Below are 18,374 nucleotides of genomic sequence, written 5' to 3' on the forward strand. Positions count from 1 at the left end.
CTAAAATAGCAGATCATCCACTACAGCTTTAATTCTGGGAAGATCACTAGCTTTCTCTTATCTGTGTTGATATTCAACTGGAGCAATGGGTATACCAAACTGCATGTACAACTACCTCTATCCCAGGAACATGCATGTATGAGGTAGTTAGAAAACTGCCGTTTTCATTCAGCCTCATGCCAATAACTAAGCTTTTGTATTTGGGGTAATGAAGATTTTTGCCTTTCCCTTAAATTTGCAAAGTATTATTTTCACTGTAAGAAACTAAATTGTGTTGCACGCAAATTTATGTCCATAAGAAAACACAAGAAATAAGTGCAGAATCACTGGAGCGGTATAATATGAAAAGTCTGATGAATCACTATTCACCATACAACAGATTAATTCAGGCAGGTCAATAGGTGATACATGACCCATGACTATTGGAATGATGATTGCAGAAGTAGTACATAAGTTCAAAGTAACATGTCACATAAATACCAGCGTGTTATAAAACTTTCACAAAGCTGTGGGAAGTGGCTTAACATTGCCGTCCAAAATTGGAACCCTCTAAAGTAAAGTTGAAGCTTACTTGTGGCAAAAGGACAGGTTATGCTGCAAATCTACTGCAACAACATGAATGAAGTAGTCTAGGTAACAGATGGCAAAAGCCACTCATTTTAACTACAACATATCTAAAACTTAAACTTGTAATTGTCAAAATATCAAGACATTTGTATTGTGTTACAGCACATTAAATCATTGCAGAACAGATCTTAGTGGAGTACAATGATATAGAACATAGAAAACTGCAGCACAGAGCAGGCCCTTTGGCCCACGATGTTGTGCCGAGGTTAATCCTAATGTAAAATATAGTAACTTTATCTACGCACCCCTCAACTCACTGCTATCAGTGTGCATGTCCAGCTGTCGCTTAAATGTTTCCAAAGATTCTGCTTCCACCACAGCTGACAACACATTCGATGCATTCACAACTCTGTGTAAAGAACCTATCTCTGACGTCTCCTTTATACGTTCCTCCTAATATCTTCAAACTATGACTCCTCGCACCAGTCAATCCTGTCCTGGGGAAAATTTTCTATTTCACTCGTTATCTTGTATACCTTGATCAGGTCTCCTCTCCAGAGAGAAAAGTCCAAGCTCATTCAACCTTTCTTCATAAGGCAAGCCCTCCAGTCCAAGCAGCATCCTGGTAAACCTTGGATAAAAGCAAATTACTGTGGATGCTGGAATCTGAAACCAAAAGAGAAAATGCTGGAAAATCTCAGCAGGTCTGGCAGCGTCTGTAAGGAGAGAAAAGAGCTGATGTTTCGAGCCTAACTGACCCTTTGTCAAAACTGACAAAGGGTCAGTTAGACTTGAAACGTCAGCTCTTTTCTCTCCTTACAGATGCTGCCAGATCTGCTGAGATTTTCCAGCATTTTCTCTTTTGGTTGCTGGTAAACCTTCTTTGCACCCTCTCCAAAGCCTCTATCTTTCCTATAGTAGGGCAACCAAAACTAAACACAATATTCCAATTGTGGTCTCCCCAGGGACTTGTAGAGCTGCAGCAAAACCTCACAGCTCTTAAACCCAATTCCCCCTGTTAATGAAAGCCAAAAAACCATATGCTTTCTTAATCACTCTATCCACTTGGGTGGCAACTTTGAGGGATCTATGTACTTGCACACCCAGATCCCTCTGTTCCTCCACACTGCCAAGAATCTTGACTTTAATCCTACATTCAGCATTCAAATTTGATCTTCCAAAATACATCACTTCGTATTTATCCAGGTTGAAGTCCATCTGCCATTTCTCAGCCCAGCTCTACATCCTGTCTATGTTGCACTCCAACCTTAGTGTCATCTGCAAATTTACTAACCCACCCCTCAACCTTCTCATCCAAGTCATTTATAAAAACGACAAAGAGCAAAGGCCCAAGAACAGAGCCCTGTGGGACCCCACTCAACACTGACCTCCAGGCAGAATACTTTCCATTTACAACCACTCTCTGCTTTTTGTCAGCCAGCCAATTCTGAATCCAGATAGCCAAATCTCCCTGTATCCCATACCTCCTGACTTTATGAATGAGCCTACCATGAGGAACCTTATCAAATGTGTTGATGAAGTCCATATACACCACATCTGCTGCTCGAACTTTGTCGTCCTGTCTTGTCGTCACCTCAAAGAACTCAATAAGATTTGTGAGGCATGACCTGTCCCTCGCAAAGCCATGCTGACTGCCTAATATCACACTATGCTTTGCCAAATAGTCATTAATCCTATCCCTCAAAATTCTTTCCAAAACTTTGCTGACCACAGACGCAAGACTGATTGGTCTGTAATTGCCAGGGATTTGCCTATTACCCTTCTTGAAAAGAAGAACAACATTCACCTCCTTCCAATCCTCCAGTACGACTCCCGTGCAGAGTGAGGAGGCAAATATCCTCAGCAGCGGCTTAGCAACCTCCTTACTCACTTCCCGGAGCAGCCTAGAATAAATCTGGTTTAGCCCTGGGGACTTATCAATCTTAATATTTTCCAAAATTTCCAGCACATTAATTTCATCAATATTGATCTGGTCAAGACTGTATCCCAGTTCCTCAATGTTTTCATTTATAACAAGATTCCTTTCCTTGGTGAAAATTGAAGCAAAAAAACCTATTTAGGGTCTCCCCTTTCTGCTCAGACTCCACACACAAGTTCCCTCCGCTATCCCTGATTAGCCCTATCTTCTCCCTGAGAATTCTGTTATTCCTCACGTATGAGTAAAATGCCTTTGGGTTCTCCCTAATCCTTTTTGTCAAGCCTTTTTCATGCTCCCTCCTGGCTCTCCTCATTCCATTTCTGAGCTCCTTTCTAGCAAAGCTGTAATCCTCTAAAACTATGCCAGATCCTTGCTTCCTCCACCTTACGTAAGCTGCCTTCTTAACTTTTGACGAGAAGTTCTTCTGTTCTCGTTATCCAAGGTTCCTAAATCTTACCCCTTCTTACCTGTCTCAGAGGAACAAATTTGTGCATCACTTGCAACAACTGCACCTTAAATAGCCTCCACATGTCTGCTGTGCCCTTTCTGTGGAACAATCGCTCCCAGTCTGTACTTCCCACCTCCTGTCTGATAGCATCATAATTTCCTTTCCCCCAATTAAATACCTTCCCTCGGCAACTGCTCCTTTCACTCTCCAAGGCTATGCTAAATGTGAGGCAGTTGTGATCAATGTCACCAAAGTGCTCTCCCACTGCGAGATCTGACACCTGTCCTGGCTCATTGCCGAGCACCAAATCCAAAATGGCCTCTCCCCTCATCAGTCTGTCTACATACTGAGTAAGAAAACCCTCCTGAACATACCTGACAAAACATCCAAACCATCTGCACTTAGGAGGTTCCAGTCGAAATTGGGAAAGTTGAAATCACCCAAAACAATAACCCTGCTACTTCTGCATTTTTCCAGAATCTGCCTGCCTATGAGATCTTCAATCTCTCTACTGCTATTAGGTGGTCTGTAGAAAACACCAAATGCTGTGGCTGTTCCCTTGCTGTTCCTAATTCCAACACATACCGACTCAATAGACAAACCTTCCTCAACAATCTTCATTTCTGTAGCTGTGATACGCTCTCTACTTAGCAATGCTACACCCCCTCCTCTTTTTCCATCCTCCCTGTTCTTTTTAAACGTTCTAAACCCTGGAACATCAAGCAACCAATCCTGCCCCAGTGAAACCCACATATCCGTTACGGCCACAACATCGTAGCCCCAGGTACTGATCCATGCTCTAAGTTCATCACATTTATTTTGGACACTCCTTGCATTAAAGTAGACACACTTTAACTGATCCCTTTGTTTCATCGTGTGAGAAACCTTCCTGATAGATTCAATACATCCTGTCACTGACCTCTCTCAGACATGTGTCCTCTGATTCCCACCCCCGTACCAAACTAGTTTAAATCTTCCCAAATCACGCAAGCAAATCTCCCACCCATGACATTTGTGCTCCTCCAATTCAGTTGCAACCCATCCTTCATGTACAGGTCCCACCTTCCCCAGAATGTATCCCAATGGTCTAGGTATCTGAAGCCCTTCCTCCTGCACCAGCCTCACAGCCATGTGTTAAGCTGCATTCACTGCCTGTTCCTCATCTCACTATCTCATGGCACAAGTAGCAAACCCAAGATCACTACTCTACTTGTCCTGCTCTTCAGCTTCCAACCTAACTCTGCGTAGTCACTTTTCAGATCCTCAATCCTTTTCCTGGCTATATCATTGATGTTAATATGCACCACGGTTTCTGGCTGCTCACCCTCCCCCTTCAAAACCTTTTAAACCCAATCGGCAACATCCCGGACTCTGGCACTGGAGAGTCCCGTTCCTGACCATAAAATCTCCTGTCAATCCATCTAACTATTCAGTCCCCTACGATTAGCACTTTTCTATTTTCCCCACTTCCCTTCTGAGCATCTGTGCCAGAGACCTAACAACTGTGGCTTTCCCCTGGTAGGCTGTCCCCACCAGTAGTATCCAAAACAATAAACTTATTGCTGAGGGAACGGCCACAAGGGATCTCTGCTCTGACCATCTGTTTCCTTTCCTCCCCCGAATGTAACCCAGCTGTCCTTATCCTGTGTCTGGGGAATGATCATCTCCCTGTACATCCATTCAGTTTCCTCCTCAGCCTCCCAGATGATCCATAGTACATCCAGTTCCAGTTCCCTAACTCTGTTTTCGAGGAGCTGGAGTTGGGTGCACTTCCCACAGTTGTGATCAGCAGAGACATGAGATCTCACTCACTTAAAACCTTCCCAGAAGTCCTTTGCTCCTCCCTCGCACCTCTCAGCAAATGGAGGCCCCGACACCTGACACAAGTGTTTTAAACGGTTAGACTCACCTTCCCAGAAGTCCTTTGCTCCTCCCTTGCACCTCTTGGCAAATGATATGTTCAGGAGAATATCATCTCAAGGTAAATAAAAGTGTAAAACAAATTCAGCATCTGCTGAGGAGAGTTCCAGCTGCCCTCAACAAGACTATATGCTCCTGAACTAAGATTACCTCTTTCAATTGAACCAAAGTCCTCAAATTAAGAATGTGAGATGGTACACCAGAACCTAGGATTAAACCCATCAGCATTAAGAGACTTGTCATCTTTTAACTCTAGTAGTTTCTTTCCAATTCCCTTTTCCTGGTGATTGTAATTGTTGTAAGTTCTTGTCACCTTTACACCTCCTGAAGTGCTACAACTTCAGTATGTGGGAGCTTCTGCATGCTAGATGATCCATGACAAACATGTCAGCAGTATCTGTTTGCAGCTTGAGGAGCTGTGGGTCAGAGTCACTGAGCTTGACGCTGACCTGTCCATATCATAACACATTAGGGAAGGGAGCATTTTACATGGATACTTCAGGAGGTTGTGCATCCCTTAGAATATAATCTTCTGATTTGGTTTGTGATGAGGGAAAGAATGGTGTGACTGCAAGTTAGGCAAGTAAGGGAATTGCATAAGTACAGGTGGATGAGCCTCAGCCCTTGCAATTGTCTTACAGGTTCAAATTTCTTGCAGCTTATATCAATAAAACTGAGGACAGTAATATTGCTGATCAAACTAAACATGACGCTTGGTATACATCGCAAAACATTCAAACGGGACAGTTGGTAGGAATATAACATGAGTAGGTGACAGTATAGTTCTTTGCAGATGAGATCAAATGATCAGACTGCTGTGTTGTTATGTGCTGTCATTTGCTCAAGGTTGGGGAGGAACTTGCTGTGGGAGTTCTGGCTTGATTATGTGCCAGTGACATAAGTGGCATTAGGAAAAAGGTTCTGCCAAGGAAGAATGAGCAACTGGGGCCAAAATTAGAAAGTGAAACATCAAGCTAATCTCCGCACTATTACTTGAGCCATGAACATAGTAACAGTAGTTAAATAAAGTTAGAGATAAGTATGCATGACTCAAAAGATTGATGTTTGCTTCCTGGGGCACTGGCCCTAATACTGGGAAAAGAGAAATCTACATTGTTGGGACAGTCTTCACCTTAAATGGGCTGGATACAGTGATCTGGTTAGTCATATAAACTGCAGGGCTAGAGAAAATTTAAATTGAATAGTGAATGGTGATGGAATAAGTTTCTGAAGATTATGTAGAGAAAATAAGGAAAGGGAATAAGGTAACAAAAAGTAAAATGTTGATCAGAATATGACAGGGAGGGACACATTACAAACCTAAGAGTGATCACAAAAATAGTAAAACATCTGAACTAATCATTCTTCACTTGAATGCATGAGGTATTCTTAACTGAATATAAAAATAAATATGTATACTCTGCTCATCATTAAATGGTTACACAATGGCAAATTGAATATTCAACTGTACATGATATTTAGGAAGGGGAAAGTAAATTGGGGAAAATAGAGGGCTGGTTTGCTGATTAAGGATGATACTAGTACAATAGCCAAAGATGAACTTAATTCTATGAATCAGGATGTAGAGTCAATGTAGGTAGAGTTGAAAAATAGGAAAGTCACTTGTGGGTGGATGTGATTTTTAGGTTTCCAAATAATGATCACATTGTAGGAGGGCTACGCAAGCAGAAATAATAAGCACTTTTGAAAAAGGTATCCTTATAAACATGGCAGATTTTAATCTGCATATACATTGAATAAATCAGAGTGACAAAGGTAGCCTATGTAATCCTGAACTAGGTACCAAGGTCATCCTTAAATGGAGAGTGCAGGAGGGTACACCAGAAGCTGCACCAGATATATCTAATAATGAAATGTTGACCTGATTAAAGCTACAGAACACTTCTGTGCTAGGCAGTATAAGCAACATAAGACTAGGCTGATTGATTCCAGAATCAATGAATCAGATTTAAGCATTGCAGTCCTGCCACATCCTGTTGTGAATGGTGGGCATTTAGATAAATCACTAGAGGAGGATGCTCCACAAACACTCCCACTCTCTGTAATAGGGAAGCCCAGCATATCAGTGCAAAAGATGAGTGCTAAGTGGAAGATTCACATTTGCCTCCTCTAGTGGTCCCTTGGATCACAGATACCATTCTTCACTCTGTGTGACATCAAGATAGGATTGGAAGCAATAAATAGTGCAAAGACACTGAGCCCTGACAACATTCCAGCAATAGTACTGCAAATTTGTGCGAAACCAGCTGCACCCCTAGCCAAGCTGTTCAGTGCATCTACAACACTGCATTGAAACAAAAATGTAGAAAGTTATCCAGGTATGTCCTGTACCCAAAAGGTAGGACAAATCCAATCCAGCCAATTAACTTCCAATAACAAAAACAGAAATTGCTGGAATTGTTCAGGTCTGGCAGCAGCTGTGGACAGAAATCAGAATTAATGTTTCAGATCCAGTGATCCTTCCTCAGAACTGCTTAGAGCCATACCTCCAATAAGTCCATTCCTGATCATCAGTAAAAGTGATCAACAGTGCTATCAATTAACACTTGCTTTGCAAAGCCTACTCACTGATGATCAATTGGATTCAACTCAATTCCTGAACTCGTCACAGCCTTGGTTCAAAAGTGGTCAGAGTTGGTTCTAGGGGTGAGTGTGACTGCTCTTGACATCAGGGTGACATTTAAACAAGTGTGGCATCAAGGAACCTTAGAATCAATGTGAATGAATGAGAAAGTATTCTGCTGGTTGGCATCATACCTGAAACAAAGGAACAAGTTTGTACTGTTGGAAGTCAGTCATCTCAACTTTAGGATATCTGTCCAGGAGTTACTCAGGATAGTTTCCAAGGTCCACCTAACTTAATTGCTTTGTCAATGATTTTACCTCCATCATAAGATCAGAGTGTAAGTATAGATAGTTTATCTTTCTCCTCATTAAAATACTTACAACTTAGAGAAAGTCAATTTATTTTCCCTCACTAGTTCCTGGAAGCTATGGTCTTTAACCAGTAGATAAGTCACTGGAGAAGGAGGCTCCACAAACCTCCCCACCTTTTGTGATAGAGAAGCCCAGTACATCAGCACAAACATAAGTGCTAAGTGGATGATTCATCTCTGCTTCCTCCAGTGTTCCCTAGGATCACGGATACCATTCTTTACTCAATATTACAATTGTAGCTTTAAGGCTTGGTAGCTAGCATAATTATCATCTGAACATCTTGTGAAGAAGTGAAAAGAACATAGGAAAAAGAGATTGAAGAATAGAAAATCTTGAACCCCGTAGACTAGAACCATTGAACTGCTTCTCCAGATTTTGTTTTCTCTCCACCCAAAATATTGCTTTTTTTCATCTGCTCATGTCTACCTGTAGATATGGGTGGGTGGCTGGGTGATTTTGGGAAGGCAGTTTAGAATTTAACCTAGTAGTTACAATTGGACAGTTCATAGTAGTTTACCTGAAATTTTCACTTGTAATAAATATTAATTCTTGTTTTGTATTTTCTGTTATCCTGCATTTAACAGACAGGCAAATTGTGGACTTTGCATATTTTGATAAAATGTTTACCTTTTGTGATGACTCCAGACATAGAGGGACTTGATTTTCAGTGTGATACCCCAATGAGGTGTGATACTCTACAGATGCTACCTGACCCACTGAAAATTTTACAGCTTTTTCTGTTTTTATTTCAAATGTGCAGCAGCCACAGCATTTTATATTGAAGGGAGGTCAGATTGAGAGAGAGGGAGCTGTTAATTGAGCATACTATATCATGGACTTAATTCATATGGGGACAGATGCAAAAGTAGGTTAAACCTGTATATAGTCAGTGCCTGATCTCAACTGGAGAATTGTTCCAATTCCGGGCACCACACTTAAAGAATAATTTGAAGGTCTTTGACAGGATGCAGAAAAGGTTCATGAGAATAGTTGCAGTAATGAGGATTTCCAGTTACAGACAAAGGTTAGTGAATTTGGAACTGTTCTAGAACAGAAGGTTGAGCGGAGATATAAATGAGGTATTCAAAATCATCAGGAGCCATTTCAGAGTAGATAAGGACACATTGTTCTCAGCGGAGCAAGGATCAAGAACCACAGAACATAAAACTTTACAGTGCAGTACAGGCCCTTCGGCCCTCGATGTTGCACCAACCTGTGAAACCAATCTGAAGCCCATCTAACCTACACTATTCCATTTATCATCCATATGCTTATCCAATTATCATTAAAATACCCTTAAAGTTGACATGTCTACTACTGTTGCAGGCAGGGCATTCTATGTCCTTACTACTCTCTGAGTAAAGAACCTACCTCTGACATCAGTCCTATATCTATCACCCCTCAATTTAAAGCTATATCTCCTCATGCAAGCCATCGCCATCTGAGGAAAAAGGCTCTTACTATCCACTCTATCTAATCCTCTGATCATCTCGTATGTCTCTATTAAGTCACCTCTCAACTTTCTTTTCTCTAACGAAAACATCCTCATTCCTCAGCCTTTACACATAAGATGTTCTCTCAATTCAGAAAACATCCTGGTAAATCTCTTCTGCACCCTTTCCAATTCTTCCACATCCTTCCTATAATGCAGTGACCAGAACAGTATGCAGTACTCCAAGTGTGGCCATATTAGAGTTTTGTACAGCTGCATCATGACCTCATGGCTCCGAAATGCAATCTCTCCACCAATAAAGCTAAGACACTGTCTGCCTTCTTAACAACTCCATCAAACTGGGTGGCAACTTTCCCGCATCTATGCACATGGACACCAAGATCTCTCTGCTCATCCACATGAGCAAGAATCTTACCATTAGCCCAGTACTCTGCATTCCTGTTACTCCTTCCAAGGTGAATCACCTCACATTTTTCTACATTAAAATCCATTTGCCAACTCTCAGCCCAGTTCTGCAGCTTATCTATGTCCCTCTGTAACCTGCAACATCCTTCAGCACTATCCACAACTCCACTGACCTTGGTGTCATCCACACATTTACTAACTCATTCTTTATGCCCTCATCCAGGTCATTGATAAAAATGACAAACAACAGTAGCCCCAAAACAGATCCTTGCAGTACACCACAGTAACTGGATTCCAGGATGAACATTTCCCATCAACCACCACACCCTGTCTTCTTACAACTAGCCAATTTCTGATCCAAACCACGAAAGCATTCTCAATCCTATGCTGCTGTATTTTCTGTAATAGCTGCAAATGTGTTGCTGGTCAAAGCACAGCAGGCCAGGCAGCATCTCAGGAATAGAGAATTCGACGTTTCGAGCATAAGCCCTTCATCAGGAATAAGGGCTTATGCTCGAAACGTCGAATTCTCTATTCCTGAGATGCTGCCTGGCCTGCTGTGCTTTGACCAGCAACACATTTGCAGCTGTGATCTCCAGCATCTGCAGACCTCATTTTTTACTCGTATTTTCTGTAATAGCCTACAATGGAGAACCTTATGAAGTGCTTTACTGAAATCCATATACACCATGTCAACTGCATTACCCTCATCCACTTGTTTGGTCACCTTCTGAAAGAACCCAATAAGGTTTGTGAGGTGCCACCTATCCTTTACAAAACTGTGTTGACTAATCAAGTTATTTCTTTCTAGACGATTATAAATCATATCTCTTATAACCTTTTCCAGCACTTTACCCACAACCCAAGTAAGGCTCACTGGTCTATAATTACCAGGGTTCTTGAATAAGGGGACAAAATTTGCAATCCTCCAGTCTTCTGGCACTACTCCTGTTAACAATGATGACATAAAGATCAAAGCCAAAACCGCTGTAATCTCCTCCCTTGCTTCTCAGAGAATCCTAGAAAATAACCCAAGCGGCCCTGGGGACTTATATACTTTCGCACTTTTCGGAATTGCTAACAACTCCTCCTTATGAACCTCAATCCCATCTAGCCTATTTGCCTGTATCTCAGTATTCTCCTTGACAACATTGTCTTTTTCCTGTGTGAATACTGACAAAAAATATTCATTTAGCGCCTCTCCTCAGACTCCACACAGAACTTCCCACTGCTGTCCTTGACTGGCCCTAATCTTACTCTAATCATTCTTTTGTTCTTGATACATATAGAAAGCTTTCGAGCTTTCGTTGATTCTATCTGCCAAAGACTTCTCATGTCTCCTCCTGGTTCATAGGATATAGATTTAAGGTAATTGGCAAAAGAAGCAATGTTGACATTGAGTTGTTAGGATCTGAATGCGCTATCTGTGAGTGTGGTGGACGCAGATACAGCTGAGGTTTTTAAAATGTAATAAAACAAGTATGCAGGACTGTGGGGAAGGGGCAAGGAATGGCACTCGGTGAATTGCTCTTTAGGGTGGCCAGCATCACCGCTAGTAACAACATGGCCTTATCCAGTGTAACTATTCTCCGGTTCTGTAGAATTTCTTTGGAGATAAAGCAGCATTTCGGCAATTTCCAGTTACCAGTTGCGGCAAATGCTGGAAACCAGATTCTGGATTATAGTGGCGCTGGAAAAGCACAATAGTTCAGGCAGCATCCGAGGAGCCCGTCATCAGGGCTTTTGCCCGAAACATCGATTTTACTGCTCCTCGGATGGTGCCTGAACTGCTGTGCGTTTCCAGCACCACTAGTCCAGAATTTCCAGTTACCAGAAATATCAGAACACATTTTTCTGCTCTGCGATTAACTCGGAAGAAAGTTTTTAAACATTATTTTCTTGTCTAAGTTCTTCCCGCACTCGGCTCCTGTCGATCTACATGTCCCTGATAGATAAGAACATGTGTTGTAACTATTTTTAGGTAACGCACACAAGCCGACTCCCTCTTGCTGTGCGCTGGAGAATTTCTTCCAGACGGCACAAGATATTTCTAGAATATCCGATTCTCCCTTTTCCTGAGAGTGCAGAGAAGCGGCAGCTGCCTGCTAGCCCCAGAAACAGCCGGCGAAGTGAAGGTGCCCTGATGTCGGAGCTCTGTTATAACCGAGGCTGCGGCTTGCGCTTTGATCCCCACAACAACCGAGAGGGTAAGTGACAAACTTTACACAGCTCTGTTAGTTCATCCAACAGGCCATGTCATCGGGACGGCCTTTACTCGCAGCTATACGAGCCTTTCTTGTTGAACGCTGTACGTGACTTTTTGTTCCGGCGGAGACACATTAGGCAGGGCTTTGGAATATTTTCTCCAATCTTTCTGTTGATCCCCGCCTTGTCGGGAAAGTAACGCCTTCTTCCTCCACGTGTAGCCAAACATATTCTACTCTCTGTAAAGTTAAAAATCACACAACACTAGGTTATAGTCCAACAGGTTTAATTGGAAGCACACTGGCTTTTGATGAAGGAATCAGGTGATAGTGGAGTACTCGATCGGAGCGTCTCCGAAAGCTAGTGTGCTTCCAATTAAACCTGTTGGACTATAACCTGGTGATGTGTGATTTTTAACTTTGTACACCCCAGTCCAACACCGGCATCTCCAAATCATGACTAGTCTCTATAGTTTCCTAATCTTACTCAGAGGATAGCGATTTAACACTGCTTGGTTCTGTCTGAATGGCTTCCTAGCACAGATATTGCCATCTACTGTACTGTTCTGAGAAAACACGCAAGTTTCCAGGACCAGAGAACCAGCCTATCCTTGGCTCTTCATTAGAGAGAAACAAGCTCCGCCCTAGCCTGCAGCTGCCTCAAATATTTATCTACCTTCCTCTTGAAAAATTTGACTGTCCCTACTCAAACTACTTACTCTGCACATTCCATACCTCTCAGTTACTTCAATGCCAGTTGAAACTTATAACTACTTTTCAACTGGAGGAAATACTTCACTTTTGGGTATGAAGTAATTCCCAATCAATCTGTTCAGAGATGTTATTATCCAGCTCTTGAGGAGGTGGGAGTTGAAAGTGGTCTACCCAGATCATTTTATGTGCAGCACTATTGAGTTTGGAAGAAGAGGCAAGGAGATGAGTTAAGTCGAAAGATGTGATGCAGCTATATAAAACCCTTGTTAAGGTGGATTTGGGGTATTGTGTGCAGTTTTGGTCACCACACTACCAGAGGGACGTGGAGGCTTTGGAGGGAGTGCAGAGAAGGTCCACCAGGATCTTGCCTGGTCTTGAGGGCATCGACTATGAGGAAAGGTTAAAAAGACTAGGATCGTTTTCACTGGAAAGATGGCAGCTGAGATGAGCTCTGATAAAGGTCAACAAAATTATGGGAGGCAAAGATAGGGTGGATAGTCAGATGCTTTTTCCCAGGTTTGAAGTTTCAATTACAAGGGGGCATAGGTTCAAGGTAAGAGGGGAAAACGTAAGGGAGATGTGTGGGACGTTTTTCGCACAGGAGCCTGGAGCATACTGCCAAAAGAGGTGGCGCAAGCAAACACATTGGTGACCTTTAAGAGGTATCCGGATGGTTACATTAATAGGGAGGCAATAGAGGCATACAGAACAAATAAGGGCAGAAGGTTTGTTTTTTTAGTTTAGTTAGGGCACGATGATTGGCACAGGCTTGGAGGCCGTAGGAGCTGTCCCTGTGCTGTACTTCTGTTCTTTGTTCTTTTGTGATTAAGCCAAATTTTGCACCAAGCCTGTCATCTATAGGAGGAGGAGGAAAGCCTTGGAAGAATGGAAATTAGTTCAAAAGGGAGAGCATTTAATGCATTTGATTTTAGTACTCTGTTGGTATGGAAACCAAGGGATAAAGAATAGATTAGATTAGATTACTTACAGTGTGGAAACAGGCCCTTCGGCCCAACAAGTCCACACTGAAGCGCAGCCCACCCATACCCCTACATTTACCCCTTATCTAACACTACGGGCAATTTAGCATGGCCAATTCACCTCACCCACACATCTTTGGACTGTGGGAGGAAACCGGAGCACCCGGAGGAAACCCACGCAAAATAGAAACAAGTATATCTCCTAATGCCCTGTGTCAGGGAACCTTGCACAGTTTTAATCTGAACTTCCCTTTCCACTATTGCATACTCTTATTTATAATATGTTCAAAATAAATTTTCAATACTTTCTCCCACAGATGATTGCTGTTACCACCCAGGGGTTCCAATCTTTCACGATGCTCTCAAGGTAGGTTCAAATGTGTAATCTATTTCCAGAAACAATTAAATGGTGAAAAAAGAGGAAATTGAATGCCATCAGAATGGCTGTGATATGCATGCAGCTTCTTAATGTGACTTTGTGGCCTGTTTCTTCACTCACCCTCCAAAATGATTTTTCCCATCTTTAATCCTTCATGCCATGTCATATTGCTAGTATCAGTCTGTGGAGCCAACCTCTATACATGTAAGTGACAAACATTGACGCCACACAAATGTCGGGCAATGACCATCTCCAGTAACAGACAATCTAACCATGCCCTTTGACATTTAGTTCCCACATAATCAATATCCTGGTGGTTACCATTGACCAGAAGCTCAACCAGACTTGTTATATAAATATAGTTGATACAGGAGCAGGTCAGAGGCTAAGGATACTGCAGCAAGTAACTCAACTCCTGACTCCCCAAAGCCTGTTCATCATCTACAAGGCACATGTCAAGAGTGTGATAGAATATCACCCATTTGCCTGGATGAGTGCAGCTCTAATAACACTCAAGAAGCTTGATACCATCATACCAACACCATAAAGCAACTTTCCTGTTTAGCATCACATCCATGAGCACCACCAACACTCAGTAGCAGCAGTGTATACTATCTAGAAGATATATTGCAGAAATTCACCGTAGATCCTTGGAAACCACCTTCCTAACCTATAATAATTTCCATCTAGAAAGACAGGGGCAGAAGATACATATGAACACCACCACCTGCAAGTTCCCCTCCAAGCCACTCACCATTCTGACTTGGAAATATATCACAGTTCCTTTTCTGTCACTTGCTCAAAATCCTGGAGTTGCCTCTTTAAGAATGGGTCTATTGAATGCACATGGGCTGCAATGGTTCCATCACCTTCTCAAGGGCAACTTGGGACTGACAATAAATGCTGGCCCAGCTGACAATTCCCACATCGCACGAGTGAATTAAAGAAAAACCTGATATTTCAGGTGAATAGTTAAATTGCTCATGGTTTCACCTTCAAAGCCATTAATTGATAATGCAGGGAGCCTGCAGGTGAGCATTTGGAGTTATGAAACTATGTTCCACTACTCTGAATTATTCAGGAGAATCAAGAGTTATCGGGTGTAGATGGGAATGTGGAATTTAAAACTCAAACAGGTCAGCCATTATCTAACCCTAACCCTAACCCTAACCCTAACAGGTCAGCCATTATCTAATTGAATAGCAGAGCAGGCATGAGTAGCCAAATTGATTTCTTCTGGTCTTATTTTGCATGTTCGTATGTTGAATTACCTTGCCTCCACTACTCTCTGGGAAGAGAACTCCACACAGTCATGACGGTCCAAGTGAAAAAGTCCTCAGCTGCAACTGAAAGGTGAAGCCCCTTGTCTTCATACTGTGTCCCCTATTTCTAGTCTGCCCCATGAAAGGAAACATGTAACTGTGCAGTCCCCTCAGGATGTTATATATTTCAATAATGGCTGTCCTCCTCCTGAACTCCAATGAGTACTGTTCAACTTGTCTATTCTTCCCGCACAAAGTAAGACCCCCACCTCAAGTATTTGCCAAAGAAATTTTCTGTGAGCATCTTCTAATACATTTCCAAGCTTTCTCATGTAAGGAAACCAAAACTGTGCACGGTGCTCCAGATATGGCCTCACTAACGCTCTGTACAACTGGAGCAAAACATCTCTACTTTTATATTCAATTCTCCTTGCAAAATTGATTACATTCTATTTTCCTTCCTAATCACTTGCTGTACCTGTACATTAACTTTGTGATTCACATACCATCACACACGGATTCCTCTGTACCACTGAGTTCTGTAATCTCTTTTTTAGTTCAATAATAAGCTGCTTTTCTGTTCTTGAATTTACCACCTTGTGTTTCCAATGATCCATACTTCAGACTTGGATATTGGTATCAGAGCATATACAAATTAAATTCTGAATTTTTCTATAGAAACATTACAGTTTTACTCTACATTTTAGACCTGATCTTCTCTGCCCCCTCCCCATCCTTTCTCCCTTGAAGTTAGTGGAACATACTCTCATGGGTTGTGACAACATAATCATTGTCTACATGGGAACCTAAACAATGAGTATTGACAGGATATTTTACAGTAGGGAGAAAGGAGAAAGACTTGCGTTTATTTGTGCTTTGCGTGTCCACCCGATGTCTCAAACGGCTTCACGGCCAATGAAATGTTTTTAAAGTATAGTTGTTAAATTGCTGGCAGCCAGGAGGTGAGGCGATGTTCAAGTGGAATTATCACCAGCCTATTAATCCAGAGATCCAGGTAATTTTCAGGGGCTCCATGTTTGAATCCTGCTACAGGCAAATGGTGAAAATAAAAGTCCATGACCATGAAATCATTGTCGATTGTTGAGAACAGCCCATCTGGATCACTAATGTCCTTCAGGGAAGGAATTACTGTAGTTATCTACATGCAACTCCAGACCCCAGCTGACTCTGAACTGCTCTTTAAGCGATATATGCTGGCCTAACAGTGATACCCACATCCTGTGAATGAATAAAAAAAGTTGGTGAAGGAAGAGGCTAGACATTAATCTTTGCACAGTTTCATATTTATTCACGAAGTGAAATATTGTCAATGCTTAACAATGAAGAGTCATCGTTCAGATATGATAATAAACCAAGACCCCATCAGCCTTTTTCAATACATGTTAAATATTTCTTGGTATTTCAAATAAGAGCAGGAGATTTCCCCAGGTCTGTGGGGTAATTATCCCACGGTGGAACAGTGGTTAGCACTGTTGCCTCACAGCGCCAGAGACCTGGGTTCAATTCCCGTCTCAGGCGACTGACTGTGTGGAATTTGCGCATTCTCCCCACATCTGCGTGGGTTTCCTCCCACAGTCCAAAAATGTGCAGGTTAGGTGAATTGGCTATGCTAAATTGCCTGTAGTGTTAGGTGTAGGGGAATGGGTCTGGGTGGGTTGTGGGTTGGTGTGGACTTGTTGGGCCTGTTTCCACACTGTAAGCAATCTAAAAAAATTTAAACTCCACAGCGGCCAGTATCTATTACCAAATCACTGTTCATTTATACATGGAGAGTCCTTGACACAGATCCAGTTCCCTCAGAGCCACCTGTCAGAGTGAACAGAAGCTCTGACATTCCTGTTTATTCTTTTTTTTTTCCAGAACCTCTGACCCTGTGTTTTTTTTGGTTTTTTTCTCTTTACCCCCACGCTACTGCCCAACTGCGGTAGTGCTTATTTTCCCCAGCACCCATGGTGTGTGTGAGCAGGTGTGAGACACAGTGAGAGACACAAAGTGCACAAATCGTTATTTAATTTCCACCACCAGGAAAATAGGAAAACACCCGAGAGGTCTGTAACAAGCACTGCCCTTCACATCACAGGGCAATGCTGTGTGATCAATACAGTGAAGGGGAGGGCAGGGACTAAATCAAAATAGAATTGGAGGGGGAAATGATGCACTCCACTCCCTGTGGTGCCCATCTCTCCCTGAACAACTCCAGGGTGTTGATGGACACCGCGTGCTCCTTCTCCAAGGACACCCGGGCCCTAACGTAACCGCGGAAGAGGGGCAGGCAGTCGGCCCCAACGACCCCCTCCACGGCCCGCTGCCTGGACCTGTTTATGGCCAGTTTGGCCAGGCCCAGGAGCAGACCCACGAGGAGGTCTTCAGACCTGCCCTCCCCCCTCCACACAGGGTGCCCGAAGATCAGGAACGTGGGACTGAAGTGCAACCAAAAGCAGAGGAGGAGGTTTTTCAGAAAATCAAAAAGGGAGTGCCCACAACCAATATACACATGGTCCACGGACTCCACAGCACCACAGAACAAGCAGTTGGGCTGGGAATCCGTGAACCATCGCAATCTGCGGTTGCAGGGGACTGCTGCATGCAGCGCCCTCCGCCCCAGATCCCCAAGAGAAACGGGGAGGAATCCTGCGTAGAGGGCCCCTCCACTGGGGATCCCCACCACCCGGTGGCAAGTGGGCACGGCAAGGCGTGTCCGGATGGTGGATGAGGGAGAAGAGGTGGACGGTGTGCAGCAGCAGTCGATACAAGGCCTGCCTTTTCACCCCCTGAAAAGAAAATTAAAATTTCAGAGGCGGCTCAGGTTGTGGGGCACAGGCTCCCGCGGGAAGTACGGGACCTTGGGGCCAATGTGAAATTCCGTCCGGGCTGGGGTGAGCGCGGACGGGATCCCACTGCACACCTGAGCGTCCTCCAACAGGTGCACTACGTCGGGTCCGAGCACCACCGTTTTAAGGCGTCGGATGGCGGTGGCCACGTACCGGACATCTACCGCTGCCCTGCTCGCTATGTCTTGCGGCAATGTCCAGCCCAGGCCTCCGGCACCCAGCATGTCCCTGACCCTGGTCACCCTCGCCGCCATGGCCCTCCCCTTCGACAGCCACTCAAACCCACGAGCACG

The 18,374-nt window shown here is 43.3% G+C and overlaps 1 protein-coding gene across 2 annotated transcripts in view; it reads left to right on the forward strand.

Moving 5' to 3' along the window:
• The first annotated feature begins 5 nt into the window (after positions 1 to 5).
• LOC132820535 (cysteine and histidine-rich domain-containing protein 1-like) overlaps positions 6 to 18,374 on the forward strand; it is a 63,189-nt gene continuing 44,820 nt past the window's right edge. For both annotated transcript variants that reach the window (XM_060832776.1, XM_060832777.1), the window contains exons 1-3: positions 6 to 143; positions 11,672 to 11,897; positions 13,906 to 13,955. In XM_060832776.1, the coding sequence (XP_060688759.1) occupies positions 135 to 143; positions 11,672 to 11,897; positions 13,906 to 13,955 (285 nt within the window). In that variant the 5' untranslated portion in view covers positions 6 to 134. The remainder of the gene's footprint in view (positions 144 to 11,671; positions 11,898 to 13,905; positions 13,956 to 18,374) is intronic.

This window comes from Hemiscyllium ocellatum, chromosome 11, assembly GCF_020745735.1.
Source record: "Hemiscyllium ocellatum isolate sHemOce1 chromosome 11, sHemOce1.pat.X.cur, whole genome shotgun sequence".
NCBI lineage: Eukaryota > Metazoa > Chordata > Chondrichthyes > Orectolobiformes > Hemiscylliidae > Hemiscyllium > Hemiscyllium ocellatum.